Source organism: Oryx dammah, unplaced genomic scaffold (assembly GCF_014754425.2).
Source record: "Oryx dammah isolate SB20612 unplaced genomic scaffold, SCBI_Odam_1.1 HiC_scaffold_17, whole genome shotgun sequence".
Taxonomy (NCBI): Eukaryota; Metazoa; Chordata; class Mammalia; order Artiodactyla; family Bovidae; genus Oryx; species Oryx dammah.
Genome location: NW_024070201.1, coordinates 45843009 through 45862615, shown reverse-complemented (window position 1 = coordinate 45862615; position 19607 = coordinate 45843009). Strand labels below are relative to the sequence as shown.

The 19607-nt window shown below is 40.8% G+C and overlaps 2 protein-coding genes across 2 annotated transcripts; both read right to left on the bottom strand.

The window, feature by feature from the left end:
- Positions 1 to 2977: 2977 nt before the first annotated feature.
- LOC120876568 (olfactory receptor 52L1-like) lies at positions 2978 to 3939 on the bottom strand. Its single transcript, XM_040258546.1, is given in 2 exon segments — positions 2978 to 3579; positions 3582 to 3939. Coding segments are annotated over 2 exon segments (951 nt in total). The 5' UTR covers positions 3931 to 3939.
- A 14193-nt stretch (positions 3940 to 18132) lies between these two features.
- LOC120876567 (olfactory receptor 52L1-like) lies at positions 18133 to 19094 on the bottom strand. The gene is given in 2 exon segments (XM_040258545.1): positions 18133 to 18734; positions 18737 to 19094. Coding segments are annotated over 2 exon segments (951 nt in total). The 5' UTR covers positions 19086 to 19094.
- Positions 19095 to 19607: the final 513 nt, after the last annotated feature.

Sequence of the window (19607 nt, the reverse complement as noted above, 5' to 3'; positions counted from 1 at the left end):
GGATGACCAAAATAAACAGAAAAAAAAAAAACAAATAAACACTGCTAGTGACTGAAGCAACTTAGCAGCAGCAGCAGCAGGAATTAAATAGGGGATATAGTACAGACACCGCGGAAAATAAAATATAAGAAGAAAATTACATAAACAGTTCTCTGATAGTAAATTTGAATAAGCACAAAATAAATGCATTTTACCCAAACAATACCTTGCAAACACTTTCAAAGAAAATTCTAGAAGACATATGTATCCCACTGGAACAATCTAAAACAAAAACATATATTTTTAGGTTTTAGTTAGTAGCTGCAACAAAGATTCCCCAAAGTACAGTGGCTTAAATCACCTACACGTCCATTTCTGTCACAGGTTTAAGTCAGATTTGGTGGCCCAGAGAGCAATAGGACACAAGCTCTTCAATAATGTTACTCTGCCTTCTTCAACAGGCATTTCCATCTTTTGATGCAAGGAAGCTCCCTCACATCCACCTTCCAAGCATCAGAAAATGGTAAAACTGAGAGAAAGAGAAAATTTCTCCTTGTATAATCTACTCAAACTAAGTACCTCTTACTTTGTTTCCAGATGAGTGTGATACTTATTAAAGCAGTTGCCCAATGGGTGTGATACATCATAGCCTGGACTTCCCCTGGACAACTTACCAGAGTTTTAAGTCCTAGACCTAGAACCAAGGTGATGAGACTGTCATTTCTCCTGCATAAAAGCCCATACCAGTCCTCCCTAACTCACCCAAGTGTGCCAACCAAATTAAGACTTCATACTCAGCTCTATAACAGAAGACTATTTATTAGGAGTATTATTTTCCCCAAAAAAGAGAGAGAGAACAACTAGAAACACTAACCATTTACTCCACCTTTTCTACCCTGATAGGAACCTCTCATCACTAGAGCATCTTACCTCTAAGTAGCAGTGACCTGATTTTTTCCAGGACTGAAAATAATGTGTTACTTTTTAGGAATACAAAATAATTAAGTCCAATCTCAGGCACCATCCAACAAACAGAGTACAATACACCAACCGTGACAAATCTCTTGTAAGTTTTGACACAGTTCTTATTAGCAGAAGTGGATGGAGGGCTTACGAACATCACTCCATATCCACATTTCAGAAAGACCCGTTCTTTCAAGTGGCATAATTATTTATACATGTATTAATAAACCTATGTTTACTAACACCAGACACTAATACATTATATGCTTGTCAGATACTGATAATTACATATTTGCTTTGCTTTGTTAAATTAAGATATAAACACATAAATATATATCCAATACTTGGTTTTATTCCCTCTTTATCCTAGACAAAATTGTGGATAAGTTAAAATACAGATATTTTAAAAATAAATTCACTATACACACACACATACACATATGCTCATAAACAGAGAGATATTTCCTTGGAAATAGAGATTTTATTACTCTATGGACCTACTATAGTGCCTTCCCATCTTAAATTTATTTTAAATAAATAAATAACATTCATATTGCAACAAAAGGTGTCTTCTCACACTGCTTTGAGAGAAACTCTGCTGCCACCGGGAACGCAATGCCCTAGAACTCACACCACTAATGTATAGGATTTGAAGACACTCTGAAACTAAAGTCTGCCAAAAGTTAGGACTTTCCACCTTTAACCAGATGGTCTTAAAAAGTCAGTTATTAGGTGAAGGCAGAAAAGATGCCATATGCAAAGCTATCATCTTTTCTCTAATACTCAAGGTAGCATTGACTTGATATCTTCTAGGACTAAAACAAATTGAAACTTTTTAGGGACTCAAAATAGGTAAGTTTAATATTAAGGGCAACATATGACAAACAGAAAACAAAGCAATTGTGACAATCTTCTTGTAAGCTTTTACCAAGCTCCTGTTAGCAGAGATGATAGGAGGTCTAATTGACATCACTAGGTATCCACATTCCAGAAACAGTTTAAGTAGCATAACTGCTTCTACATTTGCTAATAAAGCTATGTTTATCAACACCAGACTCTAGCACATGCTACGGTTATGAGACACTAATAAATAGATAGCTATTTTTGCTTTGTTAAAATAGTACTTATAAAACACAAATATGTTCAATATTTCTTCCCTTTTTATCTTAAGTAAAAATTATAGGTAAATTAAAACACAATAAATTTAAAATACAAATAGACCTTTTAAAAAAAAGAAACCATTACAAGTGTTTTTTCATTTAAAATAGAGATCATATAGCATTATTTTCAGAACCTATTATGTTACCTGCCCCACTTAAGTTTATTTTAAATAAATAGCACCAGAGGTTAAAGCGTTTGCCTGCAATGCGGGAGACCAGGGTTCAATCCCTGGGTCAGGAAGATTCCCCTGGAGAAGGAAATGGCAACCCACTCCAGTATTCTTGCCTCGAGAATCCCATGGATGGAGGATGGTGGGCTACAGTCCACGGGGTCACAAAGAGTCGGACACGACTGAGCAACTTCACTTTCACTTTCATGTTGCAGTGAAAGTTATTCTCTCACATTGTGGCTGTCTCAAATGCTTTAAGAAAGACTCACTACATAGGAACTCGGTGGCCTGAAGCTCACAACACTTACAAGCTTTGATGACACTCAGAACTAAAACTAGGCAAACATTAGAACTGACCATACCCACTCCAGATGTGTTGTACAATCAGTCATTAGCAAAGATAAGAATAATGGCATATTCAGAGCTATCATCTATTTCTCCTATCCTCAAATCCCTCCATCACCAGGAATAGAGAAGTGTTTGGATTAGGAAGAAAAGAATGGAGGAAATATTCACAATCAGGCCCTCCAGGCACATCCCAACCAGCCGTGGCGCCAAGTGTTCCTGATGTTCTTTGCCATGAGACTATTAGGACCAGAAAGTTTTCTCATGATAACAATGGACTCGATCCATGTGCGAACACCAACCATGGGCTCCTGGCAGCGTGGCTGGCGAGAACCTCTGAAGAAAATGTTTGGGATGTGTTCACACCTGTCCTTTTCTGTCAAACACCCTGAGTACTTGCTGGCGGATCTGCTGAGTCTTCACCCCATAGACCAGAGGACTGAGTGCAGGTGGCACCAGGAGGTAGAGTGTGGCCAGAAGAACATGGGCGTGATGGGGTACCTGCTGGCCAAAGCGGTGAGTGAGGAAGGAGACCGTTCCAGGCACAGAGAAGACCAGGATGACGCAAACGTGAGACCCACATGTGCTAAAGGCCTTAAGTCGGGCCTCACCCCCTGGTACCTTCAGCACTGCCCGCAGGATGAGGGCATAGGAAACACCAATGGCCAGGACATCTAGACCAGCCACAAGCAGCGCCACTGCCAGCCCACAGGCTCGGTTCACTGTGCCCTCTGAGCAGGCGAGTTTTACCACAGCCGGGTGCTCACAGTAGGCATGGCCTATGACGGTGGCCTGGCAGAAGACAAGTCTCCTCAACAAGATGGGGAAGGGCAGGAGGAGGAGCATCCCCCGCGCCAGCACCGCCATCCCCATGCGCCCTATGACCCTGGGATGCAGGATGGTAGGATGGTGCAGAGGGTGGCAGATGGCTACATAGCGATCCAGAGCCATGGCCACAAGACGCCCGACTCCATGGAAGAGAAGGCGTGGGTGAAGAACATCTGGATCAGACAGATGGTGTACCCGATCTCATGCGCGTGAACCAGGAGCACTGCAAGGGTTTTGGGTGCAGTGGAGGAGGCCAGGACCAGGTCAATGCCAGCGAGCATGGCCAGAAAGAGGTACATGGGCTGCTGCAAGGATGGGTCAGCCCAGATGGTGAAGAGGATGGTGACGTTGCCCAGCAGGGCAAGGAGGTAAAGGACACACAGCGGCAGTGCTACCCAGTGCTGGCTTTCCTCTAAACCTGGGATGCCGATCAGGAAAAAGGACGGCTGGATCAGCCTCCAGCTGGAATTACTCAGGGTTGTCATCAATGGCTTGGAAAGGGAAGAGGCAAAAAGAAAATCATATTTTCTCCATTCCTGGTGCATTTTTTGTCCCCATAACTCTCTATTTCAAACTTTTGCTACGTCTGTCTCTTATCATGATGATTCAGTGCTTCTGAAAGCCCCACTTAAGAAATACAAATTAAATAGCTACTGTGTTTAACTTCTGCAGAGTTAAAACAAAAATCTTTAAACTAGATATGTTTGTTTATATGTGTTAGTCTTAAAAGACAAACACTGTGAAATAATTGTCTTTTCAGGGTAAGAAAGGATTACACACTTGTATTTATGTATTATCAATAAGAATCAGAAATGATTCAGTTCTTGTGGATTATAAATCTATACATCACTTCAACTATCTTTTTTGTAACTCAGTGATAACAAAAAATATTGCCCCAAAACTGTGACCATGGCAAGTACAAAATCTGAAATGCCTGGAGGGCACGTATCTCCCACCTTTTGCTTTTCTTCCAGGTTCAAATCCACAAGCAAAAGAACGTTTTTCATTGACACCTCTAAGAAAAATCTCACAATTTTACAAAACTTCATATTTCAGTGCTGAACATTCTACACAATGAGAAAGTTAATTCTCTCTTAACTACTTCCTTTCTGGTACAAGTTTCAAACCCCTTTCTCATGTATCAGCTGAGGAGTCAGAGGACAGCTGAGCATTTGTGGAAGGCCACCACCCATTGCTCCTATCAGAGTAGTGTTAGCAGAGCAGTGGAGGAAGATGAAGATAAACTTTAGTGGGCAAAGGAGAAGAGCAGAGACATGTGTCTGAGTACAACCTGCCTCTTTGTACTGTGTTGTTATGAGTCTAGGGAAAAAGCTGAGAGCTGTTTGTTAAGCATTAATTACTAAAGTAAACAAAGAAATCCCTTAATGATTTGTAGAGGAAAAGCAGAAGGGACTTTATTCCCAGGAACCTAAAAATGAAGACGTATTTAGCTCTCTGGCCAGAAAGCAGAGGACAAGTAACAAAATTTGAAGTTGTCCATTCTTATTCATGTAAATTTAGTCCAAGTGACCTCTTTTCTATGAAGCCTTCCCCAAATTCTGTGAGGCAGCCTGGCATGTCTCCTTTACTTTTCTATAAAATCACCTTACTGGCCATGTCATTGCACTGATTGCTTTGAACTATAAAACTAATTAGTCTGTCAGTCATTTAAAAGTGGGGACTATGCCTTGCTTATGGGCTTTCCTGGTGGCTCAGTGGTAAAGAATCTAAGTGCCAATACAAGAGATGCAAGTTCGATCTCTAAGTGGGGAAAATACCCTAGAGGAGGAAATGGCAACCCACCCCGGTATTCTTGCCTGGAAAATCCCATGAACCGAGTAGCCTCACGGCTATAGTCCATGGGATTGCAAAGAGTCAGACATAACTTAGCAAATAAGCATGCATGCATGCATGCTTGCAGTCACAGGGCAAGTCCCAGAAAGGCCAGAATTTAATTGGTACCCAGTAATGTTTGGTGAATAAATAAATATCTATATGACTACATTTAAAATAAATAAATGTGTATATAAAGCAACTAGGAATCATGAGAACTTGACAAGACAGACCCTGAACTTAAGGGACAGGAATGAAGTAGCAGATGGTGGGGCGTCTGTGAGACATGGACTGAGCCTCAGTGCTCTTCACCAAGGGATATTCTGGGTGCCTCGTGGTAGAAGAACCACCCTGACTCTCTCTGCCATAGGAAGCTGTAGCAGAATCCCAGGTGTGTGTCAGAGATGAGGAACTCCTCATGGTGCTCAGTTCCAGCACTGTCTCTGTCACTACAGGCAAGAAGGCTCTTCTGCAGGCTGTGGCCTGTCCCTGCCTCATTAATCTCCTTCTTTACAGTGGTGTGGATTTTATGACAGTAGTAAAGGGAGATGCAGGGACACAGAGATTAGGTGAGCACCCAAAAAGTGTGGGTTCGTAGGGATGACCTACTAAGAGAGAGAAAAATAGAGATCAAACCCTCAGATGTAGAGGTCAAATGTCAAATCTAAGACATATAAATAATCAATAAAATGCCTAGAACAGAGGTATCATTCTCTAGACTTCTAGGCTACCTTCTGAAAATGCATGCTTTACAGTCCCAACGTGTGTGTGCGTGTGTGTGAGTCGCTCGGTCATGTCCAACTCTTTGCAACCCCATGGACTGTAGCCCACCAGGTTTCTCTGTCCATGAGATTCTCCAGGCAAGAACACTGGTCAGTCCCAACACAGGATTGAGCAAGACTTAGCAACATGAAGAGAACTTAGAGGAGAAAATTCCCAGACTCAAGAAGGTTTCACTATGACCCTCTCTGCTCAGCTGAAGAAACTGAGTCCCAGTTCTGCCTCCATGATGATCTTCTGCCTAGCTTGGAAGAATCGATGATAAAGAAGATTTTACATCCAGAAGGCCCACACAGAAATCTCTGAATACCAAAGAGGAAACAAAACACATCACATAGGTCTGGGCAACTCAAGTTGTCCAAGGATGTGAAGCATTGTACTAGCTCTGGCAAGACTTGGGTAAATTAGGTAAATAAGACATACATACAGGCACCATATGTGATGAGGATGCCAACCTAGGAGAATGCTAAAGGCCCCTGTGAATGGCTCAGCTGACCATGGAGATTTACTGGCATTGGGAAGTATATGCAAGCTCACAGATTAACTTGCAGCATGTGTGATTTAAAGGGCAGAAGCTAAGGGGATTGAAATAGAGTGGGTTAGTTTTGAGGGATCAGTGAGTTAGGAGGATAATGTCTCTGAGACAAAGGGAAATAAACTTAGAGCTACTAAGAGGTGTCAAACATATTAGAAGACTCAGAGCCATAGTAGTCAACCAAGAAATAACTCCTATTGCAAGGATTATGGGAAAGATGGAAGTCATCTGTCAAGAGCCTTCCCCAGAACCTTGAGCTCCAAACCTGACCTCATTTTCCACAACTGAAATACAATGCAAAAACTTTTAGCTGGTTCTGTCATCCTCACTCTGAAAGGCAAGTCCATTCTTGTACTGCCCCAAGGTAGGGTTGGTGACTGCAAAAAAAGGGCTGAGCAGGGAAACTGTCATTACCAATTGCCAGGTCCCAGAAGACACTAAAAACATGCCTGGACAGAGCCAGAACTAGTCTCAAGTATGACTGGAGGGACACAGGGCCATCTTCTACCCAAGGGGTAGCTGGTTGGACAGAGAGACAGAGCAGGAAGTGGCAACTTCCCTTGATCTGATGTCCTGTTTGTCCAGTGTTGATCATCACCCCCAAGCCTGTACATCCTGATGCCTGTGAGAATGGCTCATGCTCAGTAAGCTAGGAAACCCCACATTGCTCTGTAAGCTCAGACTTCTCATATTCACAGGTCAAATTCAGCCCCAGCAAATTCTTTAGTGGACTCCATGGTTAAATGTGTTCATTCCTCCATCTGTTGAAAGTGTCACGTGCTAAAAGCCCATAATTAAGTCACTCTCCCTTGCTGATTCATCCAAGACAATTTTTCTTCCTGAGTGCAGTTCTCAGCCAGTGTCTGGTTTATATACAAACACATAGACTTGACCCTCTTTGTTCACTTTGAAACAACACTAAAGGACCATCTCTCTCAAGAGCATCGCATAGAATTAGCTTAGGTATCTAGGGTAACTGGATCATAGTTTATTCTCTTTCTCTTCCTCGTATTTCCCTGACATCCTGACAGATACACCAGATATAATTTTCAAGTATGCTTCACAATAAACTTCTTGCATACAAACCTCCAAGTCTTACTCTTGAAAATCCAACCTATGACAAATGCCACACATTTGTGATGAATTGAGTGCTTCTCTCCTAGGGGATTGTGACAGGTCCACAGACATCAACTCCATTCTTACAGCAAGTATGAGATAAATATTGATCCTGAAACAGTTCCTCCCAGCAGGTTCCCAAAGAGGCGGACTTTTGCCATCATATCTAACCAAAATCCCAACCAAAACTGTGATATTTTAGAACCCAGTGCATGAATGCTAAGGTTAATCTGGAAGAATAAACACATAAAAAGAGCTTTAAAATTGTAGTTTTTAAGTTATATGGTCCTGTTGTACATCAAATTTTTATAAAAATAGACTATTTAATTCAGTTTGATGCTGGCCCAAAAATAACCAGGAAGACATATGAAACAACAGATTACCCAGATATAGAATTAATGCATGTATGTGTGTGTGCTTAGTTGCTTCAGTCATGTCTGACTCTTTGTAACCCTATGGACTGTAGCCCACCAGGCTCCTCTGTCCATAGGATTCTCCAGGCATAGAATTAACACATATAAAAATTATGTATATGAAAAAGGAGGCATAATAATCAGTTAGGGGAAATGTAGATGCTAATTTTTAATAATTCAAAATCAATTTCTTTTCATACTTCTCATTAACATCAAAATTAATTTTGTATAAATGTTATGTCACAAAATCAAAAGCTCAGCTATTTAAAATTTAAAGGCTAAGAAGTGAATATTGGTCAAAATTTTGAGTAAAGAAAAGCTTTCTGTATTTTTTACTTGAGGAATGAAACATTCTGAAAATTAATGAAAGCTAAGTAGACTCTCTCCTAATGGTAATAAATAATAATGATAAGAGTAATAACAATGATGAGATTTGCTTCCATATGTTTACAAAGTTCACAGACTATCATAGAGACCATTCATAAATTCCTGGTTAACAACTTCATTGTAAGCCTGAAACATCTAGAAAAAGGCTGAAAGAAAATACTATATGTTTGATTTTTGAATTTAAAGTATAGCTACATCTAGTCAAAGCTATCTATGGTCTTTCCAGTAGTCATGTATGGATGTGAGAGTTGGACCATGAAGAAGGCAGAGTGCCGAAGAATTGATGCTTTCAAACTGTGGTGCTGCAGAAGAGGCTTGAGAGTCCCTTGGACAGCAAGGAGATCAAACCAGTCAATCCTAAAAGAAATCAGTCCTGAATATTCATTGGAAAGATTGACATTGAAGTTGAAGTTCCAACACTTTGGGCACCTAATAAGAAGAGCCAACTCATGGGAAAAGATCTTGGTGCTGGGAAAGATTGAAGGCAGAAGGAGAAGGGGGCAACAGAGGAAGAGATGGTTGGATGACATCACCAACTCAATGGATGTGAGTTTGAGCACACTGCGGGAGATAGTGAAGGACAGGGAAGCCTGGTGTGCTGCAGTCCATGGGGTCACAAAGGATTGGACAAAACTTAGCCACTGCAAAACACCACCACCAAATCCAAAGTTATGATTACAATCATTTGCCTTCAATTCCATATTCCAGATAAGAAAAAGGAAGAAAACCCTCAACAGACTTTTGTGTTTGATTAGTTGAAATGAGTCTGATGTCCATCTTTAGGTCCAAGATTCAAAGGTTAAGTATTTCAGCTTCACAGTCTCCATGATAAAAGAGAGTTATGGAAAAGTGGGTTTGAATGGATGTTGAATAGCTTCAGTTCACTTCAGTTCAGTCGTTCAGTCATGTCCGACTCTTTTCGATCCCATGGACTGCAGCACACCAGGCCTCCCTTTCCATCACCAACTCCCGGAGTTTACCCAAACTCATGTCCATTGAGTCGGTGATGCCATCCAACCATCTCATCCTCTGTCGTCCCCTTCTCCTCCTGCCCTCAATCTTTCCCAACATCAGGTTCTTTTCCAGTGAGTCAGCTCTTCGCATCAGGTAGCCAACGTATTGGAGTTTCAGCTTCAATATCAGTCCTTCCAATGAACACCCAGGACTGGTCTCCTTTAGGATGGACGGGTTGGATCTCCTTGCAGTCCAAGGGACTCTCAAGAGTCTTCTCCAACACCACAGTTCAAAGACACCAATTCTTCGGTGCTCAGCTTTCTTTACAGTCCAACTCTCACATCCATACATGACTACAGGAAAAACCATAGCCTTGACTAGACGGACCTTTGCTGGCAAAGTAATGTCTCTGAATTGAATAGCTTACTCTTAGTAAAAACAGATAATACACATCATGTACTTTTCATGCAACAGCTTCAAAATTGACAAGACATTGTATCATGAAGAAAGTCTCAAAAACTCCAAATAGTAAATAAGTTCCAAAGATCTCTGAATTCACATGACAAACTCAAAAATCACTGTAGCTTCATCCTTCCACTCTAAAAACTAGCCATACTGACATGATGTTCAATAGTAAATCAATCTATAATATGATACAAAACAAATGGAGAGGTGTTTATGAAGCAGAAAATATGCACATACTTCAAAAGACGAAAGACAGCTGTGATGAAATAATGGGAAAAAATGGAAGCCCAAAATGTGCACAGGAAAGGATTACTACAAATATAATATTTATTCAGAAATCTCTGATACTAGACAGGCAAGACTAGCCTTTTGCACATGCACTATTAGACCAAGAAGTGAGCCAAAAGTCACACAAGAGGGGTGAGTGTTCCAGAATAGTGGTGATTGGGTCAGAAAATAGGACAATGATCCACATGGCTATAAATAGCCATGCCCCATGAGACATGGGAAAGAAGCTCAACCATATACCAAGTCCTAGCACACCTCACAACTCCCCAACAGTTTTCATCAAATAAATACAACAGCATTCTGAGATTGCCAACTAGAAAAAAATAATAATAATCCCCCAATGACTAAGATGGCTTGGTCTAAGCTTTGGACAGGTTTCTTTAAGACTACACACCCCTAGCCTTAGTTTCCTTAGAATATTTGCTTGAGAAACTTTACTTTGAGAAATTGTAAATTCTTTCTCAGCCCTTTTGCCATGTACATAAATCTCCTCCCAACCTCCTCCCAATTTCACAATCTAGAAATGTCTTTCTCAAGACGTGGAAACTTTCTCTTAAAATATAAACATCGAGTCTTTCCTGGTGGTTCAGTGGTAAAGAATTCATCTGCCAGTGCAGGGGGTATGGGTTCGATCCTTGATCCAGGAAGATCCCACATGGTGCAGAGCAACTAAGCCTGGGCGCCACAACTACTGAGGGCATATGCTGCAACTTCTGAGGCCCAGGTGCTCTAGGGCCCGGGCTCTGCAACAAGAGAAGCCACTGCAATGAGAAGCCTGCACACCACACCTAGGGAGTGGCCCCCACTCACTGTAACTAGAGAAAAGCACATGCAGCAACGAAGACCCAGAGAAGCCGATAAACAGATAATTTTTAAATATATATATATGCATCGAAGGAGAGAGCACTCCATCTCTCAGTCTCTATGGAGAGTAGGAGCCTAATTTCCAAGAGCAGCACTTAGCAACCCCAGATGGCCTAATCACAGACTAATGCTTTTGCAATCTCAAGAATGACTCAATATGTTTGACACACTGTATTGATCAACCCCCTCTCCTGCCCAAACTAAAACCTTCTGGTACTTTTCCACTAGCTCAGCACATGGTTGAAATCGATTCCTCCTGACACTTTACCCCAGTCCAACTCCACCTTTTGTTTTTGTGAAATTGGGTATCAAGACATGGTCTGTGATGTCTAGATACATCTGTGCTGTGGGAATACAGTCACTAATTTGACAAGTGATGTTACAAGCCCTAAGTAACTGCACTGTTGCTTAGGATCTCTTACAGACCACATCCTTATGAATAGTCCCTTCACAAGTAAACCATTCTTAAATTATTCTAATATGAGTATATGCTCTGCTTGTGGGACTCTACCTAATTTTATGCACATTCATTAGCAAGCAGTTTCAAGGTAGTAATATGACAGATTTTAAATGATCATAGCTTTAAAAAAAATGAATAAGTAAAGGCAATACACAAGATACCTCTTACAAGATAATAGGTCAGTGAAAGGCAGATCTGGGGATACCTGGGTGAGATGGGAAGTACTTGGAAAGACCTAGACAAAACTTTGTGGAACAGAGATATTTTTTGGCAGTCATTGGAATTATGGAAAACTGTTGACAATGGAAAAAAAAAAAAGGATACAGTCAGTTTTGCTGTATAACTTGGTTTGAACATACAAAGGTGTTCCAACACCAATGATATATTAGAAAACATTTTGAGGATATTTGAATTTCATACTTGCCTTTGTATAATTTGAACACAGAAAACTGCATCCAGCTGAAAATGACCATCATAAGAATATACAAAACACACAAAGGCACACATCCCTAACAGCTACAAGGTACCTTACTTAGTTCACTTCACAAATTCCATCTAATTTCAAATAAAGTTTCTTTTACCACTTCAAAATAATTCACAAGCTGCAATGCTCGTGTCAATTTCCACAACTATGCTTCCTGAATTTTTCAAAGTAAAGCATTATATTCAATGGAGTATTTGTTAACCATTTAATATGCAAAACTCTACTGTCTATTGTTTTCTATCTTTTTTATCCTACTTACTCCATTTCTCCATATATCCTATGGTTTTTCAAATGGGATTTTGTATAGCATAGTGAATTTTAAGAATTCATGTGTTATGTGATAAGAGAACCAACTATGCCTGATAGGGTGAGTGGGGAAGAAACCAAGCCTGAGAGAATGGAGAACACAGCAGTTCAACCTGGCAGAGTTGTCCATCTGGAGCAGCTGTCCCTGGAGCTAGGCTTGAATAGGACTGTTCTGGGAGTGACCAAGTGTTGGAGGATGAAGGGAACAAAAAGTGCCCACTGAACTGAGATGGTTATCTTGAAACCAAAAACAAGGCTGGCAGCTCATACCCAATGGATCAGTTTATTATAGGGTAACTTACATGGTGGGTTTGGGCAGATGACAATCCAGAAGCATTTGCAGCTGCAAATCACAGTCCAGGGTTCACTGGAACAATGTTATAGTTATGGGGGTGGGTTAGAAACAGGAAGTGTATGCCTAAGTCAAGATTTATAGTCTACATAAGAACTTCTTCAATCATCATATTTATCCTTTGTGTTTCTCTTTTTCTTTTATGATCTTACCAGGACTTTATCAATATTATTAATCTTTCCAAAGTACTAGTTTTGCTCTTTGGTTGAATTGTTAAATTTTCTCTATTGTTTCTGCTTCCAATTTTATTCATTTTGCTATTATCTTTAATAATTCCTTAATCTTATTTACCTTGTCTAAATTTATACTTCTTTTTCTAACTTAAGTTGTCACCTTAGATAATTGATATTAAATCTTCATACTTTCATAATATAAACATTTAAAAGTGTAATTTTCCCTCTACTTTAGCTATATTCCACAACTTTTATTACATGTCATTATAGTTTGAAATATTTTCTAATATTCTCTATGATTTCTTATTTGAATCACAGATTATTTAGAGGTATTTTGTTTAATTTCTGGTTGTTTGGACCTTATCCTGACATATATTGTTATTGTTTTTAGTTTAAGTGGACGTTGGGTTTTTCTTTGAAATTTATTAAGACATAATTTATGACCCAGCACAAAAATGTACCCCTCTCCCCCCACATTTTCCAATCTTCCTTTAACATTATCAAGTGAAAGTCACTCAGTTGTGTCCTACCCTTTGTGACCCCATGGACTGTAGTCTGTCAGGCTCCTCTTTCCATGGAATTCTCCAGGCAAGAATACTGGAGTGGGTAGCCATTCCCTTCTCCAGGAGATCTTCCCAACCCAGGGATCAAACCCAGGTTTCCCGCATTCTTTACCATCTGAGCCACCAGGGAAGCCCAAGAATACTAGCGTCGGTAGCCTATCACTTCTCCAGGGGATCTTCCTGACCCAAGAATTGAACAGAGGTTTCGTGCATTGCACGGGGATTCTTTACCAGCTGAGCTACTAGGGAAGCCCTTGTAACATTATCAACCTCACTCAAAGAAAGTGAAAGGCACCCTCTGCTGCCTACTAAGAAAGAACCTTATCCTCTACTTTCTCTTGCTTGTTTTTACATATGGTAAGAAAGGTCACTAACTGGACAGAGACAGTTGGAGTAGTGGTGGCATTGTTGAGTCTAAGAGTAGGTAGCGTGTTCCAACCTATCCATTTCACTGACTGCCTAGAGGATCTATAAGGACAGCAATGGACTCTCTCTTGCTTTGTATTCAAATGCCATAAGTTCACTTGCATAAATACCCATGATCGGCTTCCCAAAGAGAACTTGGGAGCCAGCCATTATCTTTTTGTAGTTTACATTTTTCTAGCTCTTCATCCATTTATGGGGATCCTACAGATGGTTCAGTGGTAAAGAATCCTCCTGCTAATACAGGAGATGCAGGTTTGATCCCTGGGTCGGGGAGATTCCCTGGAGACAAACCACTCCAGTATCCTTGCCTGGAAAATCCCATGAACAGAGGAGCCTGGCAGGACTAGAGTCCATGGGGTCACAAAAGAGTCAGACAAGACTCAGAATCTAAGCAAGAACAACATAGATATTTGTACTTTGAGCCAAATTTTCACATCAAGTATCCCCCCAGATTAGGGAAGGGGGCAAGCAGCGATCCTAAGATCTAGAATTAAGGGAATGAAATTGATGGCCCCCTCTATGTTCTCTGGTTCCACATATATCAGTCCTGACTTACTGGAGAGCTATGCATATGGAAGTTATTAAGCTCTATTATTACTTTCAGTCGGTTCAGTCATGTCTGACTCTTTGCAACCCTATGGACTGCAGCATGCCAGGCTTCCCTGTCTATCACCAACTCCTGGAGCTTGCTCAAACTCATGTCCATTCAGCCGGTGATGCCATCCAACCATTTCGTCCTCTATTGTCCCCTTCTCCTCCTGCCTTCAATATTTCCTAGCCTCAGGGTCTTTTCCAATGAGTCAGTTCTTTGCATCAGGTGGTCAAATTATTGGAGCTTCAGCTTCAGCATCAGTCCTTCCAATGAATATTCAGGGTTGATTATCTTGCTGGTTTGATCTCCTTGCTGTTCAAGAGACTCTCAAGAGTCTTCTCCAACACCACAGTTCAAAAGTATCAATTCTTTGGACCTCAGCTTTCTTTATAGACCAACTTTCACATCCATACATTACTTTGGCCCCTCTTTAATTCCTTGGGAGTGATCACTACTACTAAGAATACAGAGAGGATTAAGAATAGAAAACCTGCCCTTCTGATCTCCAGCAGTACTCCTGAGCTTTTTTCTCTCAAAGAGGCACTCTGTTTCTACCAAGTTGAGGAACATCTAATTCTAGGATGAGAGATCTGTATTCCTAATCCTAAACAAAAAACCACACCAAAAATTACTAACAGAATAAAAGAAGCACTCTCTGTAGAGATACCAAGTTTGTGCATTCATCCTGTATCACAATTACTGAAGATGTTTCTTGTACTGGAGATTAAGTCAGACACTTAGCTTTGAGAAGTAAATGAAACACAAAAGACTACTGTCTACCAGAAGCTTATGGCTTAAAATGGAAGCTATATACAAAACTACTAATACCAAAAAATGAAATCTAAAATGTAATAATTCTGATTCAGGATGCTGGATTGAAAATATGATGTACTTTCTCTCCCAAAAGTCTCATTTAATAGACAAAGAATTATGGAAATAACAATAACAGTTCTAGGATACAGGGAAGTGTAAAACGATTAGTTCAAATATTTTCTGAATTTTCTGGATCCATAAGTCAAATTGGATTGGAAATATAGAAAAAACAAAATGAAAAAATCTGCAAACCAATGTAAATGTGGATGGTAGAATTATGAGTTAGGGAAGGAGTAATTGGAGAAGTTAAAGTTTGATTTAGAGATAGGAAATGTTCTTATTAAGAGATCTAGGGAATGCTCCAAGCTTAGAATAAATAATAACATAAAAGAAAAATCATTCAGTGAACTGATGAAGAAATTATTTTTGTAGTGTCAGAGGAGATAGGTCAGTTTAGTATCCTGTGCACCCAAAGTGACAAGGAAACCAGCTCCCTCTATAAATGAAGGAGCTGTTGCTGAATCTCCAAGCCCTGTCATTGCTGTGGGGCCAGACAGAGCTAATTCTGAGGTAGTGTCAGTAAATCAGCAGAAAGACAAGAAGGTTAATCCAAAGCATCAGTACTAACATTTAGCTGAATCGCTACACAGTGAAATACTTTCATAATATTGATAAATATTTATTATGGATAATCAAGAAAAAGAGAAAAAGTACAAGTAAACACTGCTAGGAATGAAATAGAGGATATACCAGAGACACAGTAGAAAATTAAATAATAAAATAATTTAAATAATTTTCTCATACTAAATTTGGATGTGAGTAAAATAAATAGATTTTTAGACAAGAACCACAAATCTTTTCAAGGGGAAATTTTAAAAGACATCTTTCAGGCAAAGAAATATGTATACTACTAGAAAGATCTGAGATGAAAACTATATACCACTTAAGCTATAGGTTAGTCTGTTGTAACAAAGATCCCCCCAAAATACAATGGCTTAAACCAAGGCAATGGCACTCCACTCCAGAACTCTTGCCTGGAAAATCCCATGGATGGAGGAGACTGGTAGGATGCAGTCCATGAGGTCGCGAAGAGTCGGACACAGCTGAGCGACTTCACTTTGACTTTTCAGTTTCATGCATTGGAGAAGGAAATGGCAACCCACTCCAGTATTCTTGCCTAGAGAATCCCAGGGATGGAGGAGCCTGGTGGGCTGCCGTCTATGGGTTCTCACAGAGTCGGACACGACTGAAGCGACTTAGCAGCAGCAGCAGCAGCAAACCAACTTCACATTCATTTTTGTCACAGATTTAAGTCAGGTTTGGTGGCCCAGGAAGAATCAGGACACAGACTTTTCTATAATGTAGCCCTGCCATCTTCAACACATATTTCCATCTTTTGATCCAAGGAAGCTGCTTCACATCCACATTCCAAGTACTGGAAAGTAGTATAAATGGAAGGACAAAACAAATTACTCCTTTTATAATCTACTGAAACTAAATACCTCTAGTGTCAAAGTAGTTGTTTTCCAGTGTGTGTGATATAGCATAGGCTGGCTTCCCCTGGACAATTTACGATAGTTTAAATCCCACACCTAGAAAAGAGTGATGAGAATATGTAATCCCTCCTGCAATAAGAACTCAGACCTATCCTCCTTTACTCACCCACGTGTGACAACCAAATTAAAGACTTCATACTCAGCTTTATAACAGAAAACTACTTATTAGAAGTAAAATTTACAAAGAAAGGAGAAATTGGAAACACTAACCATCTACCCTACCACTTCTACCATGATGGAATCTCAAGATAGGATACTCTGATCACTTGAGCATCTTACTTCTAGGTACCAGTGACTTGATTTCTTCCAGGACTAAAAAACATTGTAACTTTTTTAAGGACTCAAAATAGTTAAGATCAATATTAAGGCAATATCCTACAAACAGGCAACAAATCAATTACGACAATCCTCTTATAACTTTTTACCCAGTTCCTGTTAGCAGAGATGGAGGGAAGCCTCATTGAAATCACTCCATATCCACATTTCAGAAAGAGTAACTCAGTTTAAGTGGCATAACTGCTTCTAAATTTACTAATAAACCTATGTTTATCAACATCATATTCTAGCATATGTTATAGTTGTGAGATACAAATAATTACATGGTTACTTTTGCTTGGTTAAATTAATACTTATCAAATACATAAATTCAATACTATATCTTATTCCTTCTTTATCCAAAGAAAAATATAGGTAAATTAAAATGTAATAAATCTGAAACACAACAGATCTTTTTAAAAAGAAAATCACTATTCACATATGGATCTTCATTAAATACAGGGATATCACATTATTCCCTATCACAGTATCTGCTCCACATAAGTTTGTTTTAAATAACTAACACCCATATTATTTCAGGAAAAGGTATTTTCTCACATTGTGACTGTCAAAGGTTCTTACTACACAGGAGCCTAGTGACCTGAAGCTCATAGCACTTACAAGTTTTGATGACACTCAGAACTAAAACCAGACAAACGTTGGAACTTTCCATACACACTCTAGGAGATGTTGCAGACAGTCATTAGACAGAGAAAATGGCATATCCAGAGCCATCGTGTGTGTCTCCTAACCCCGAACCCCTCCATCACCAGGAATAGAGAGGTGTTTGGATTAGGAAGAAAAGAACGGAGGAAATATTCACAGTCAGGCCCTCCAGGCACATCCCAACCAGCCGTGGAGCCAAGTGTTCCTGATGTTCTTTGCCATGAGACTATTAGGACCAGAAAGGTTTCTCATGATAACAATGGACTCGATCCATGTGCAAACACCAACCATGGGCTCCTGGCAGCGTGGCTGGCGAGAACCTCTGAAGAAAATGTTTGGGATGTGTTCACACCTGTCCTTTTCTGTCAAACACCCTGAGTACTCGCTGGCGGATCTGCTGAGTCTTCACCCCATAGACCAGAGGACTGAGTGCAGGGGGCACCAGGAGGTAGAGTGTGGCCAGAAGAACATGGGCGTGATGGGGCACCTGCTGGCCAAAGCAGGGAGCGAGGAAGGAGAACGTTCCAGGCACAGAGAAGACCAGGATGACGCAAACGTGAGACCCACATGTGCTAAAGGCCTTAAGTCGGGCCTCACCCCCTGGTACCTTCAGCACTGCCCGCAGGATGAGGGCATAGGAAACACCAATGGCCAGGACATCTAGACCAGCCACAAGCAGCGCCACTGCCAGCCCACAGGCTCGGTTCACTGTGCCCTCTGAGCAGGCGAGTTTTACCACAGCCGGGTGCTCACAGTAGGCATGGCCTATGACGGTGGCCTGGCAGAAGACAAGTCTCCTCAACAAGATGGGGAAGGGCAGGAGGAGGAGCATCCCCCGCACCAGCACCGCCATCCCCATGCGCCCTATGACCCTGGGATGCAGGATGGTAGGATGGTGCAGAGGGTGGCAGATGGCTACATAGCGATCCAGAGCCATGGCCACAAGACGCCCGACTCCATGGAAGAGAAGGCGTGGATGAAGAACATCTGGATCAGACAGATGGTGTACCCGATCTCATGCGCGTGAACCAGGAGCACTGCAAGGGTTTTGGGTGCAGTGGAGGAGGCCAGGACCAGGTCAATGCCAGCGAGCATGGCCAGAAAGAGGTACATGGGCTGCTGCAAGGATGGGTCAGCCCAGATGGTGAAGAGGATGGTGACGTTGCCCAGCAGGGCAAGGAGGTAAAGGACACACAGCGGCAGTGCTACCCAGTGCTGGCTTTCCTCTAAACCTGGGATGCCGATCAGGAAAAAGGACGGCTGGATCAGCCTCCAGCTGGAATTACTCAGGGTTGTCATCAATGGCTTGGAAAGGGAAGAGGCAAAAAAACCAAAATCATGATTTCTTCATTCTTTATGGATTATCACATTGTCCAGACCTGGCTACCATCTTCATGAAATGAAGAAAAAAGTTTAAACTGTAACACAAGGGAATAAAATCAGATACTAGGAGAAAAATCTCTTTTTCTTCAGATAATTTAGCAAAGGCAAGATATCCACATATCTTAATTAAGAGAGACTAGTTTCATTTAGGGATAAGGGTAAGCGTAAGCTCCTTTTAGAGATGCTGAAACTCAAACATTCAATTACTTCTAGTCTGCAAGTGTCTACACAGAAGAATTCTTTTTTTGCCCCTTGGCATTGATCAACACTATAAATCAGTCTGCTATTTTTTAAATTAGTATTCCTCAGATTCCATGACTTAGCCCTCTACCAGTGTTTCTCTTATATCCCCAGTCCACCGCTTTCTACATTTACTTATTAGTTATATGCTGCTGATTCCAAGGGTTCACTCTTTCCTCTCTTCCATATTCTGTACTT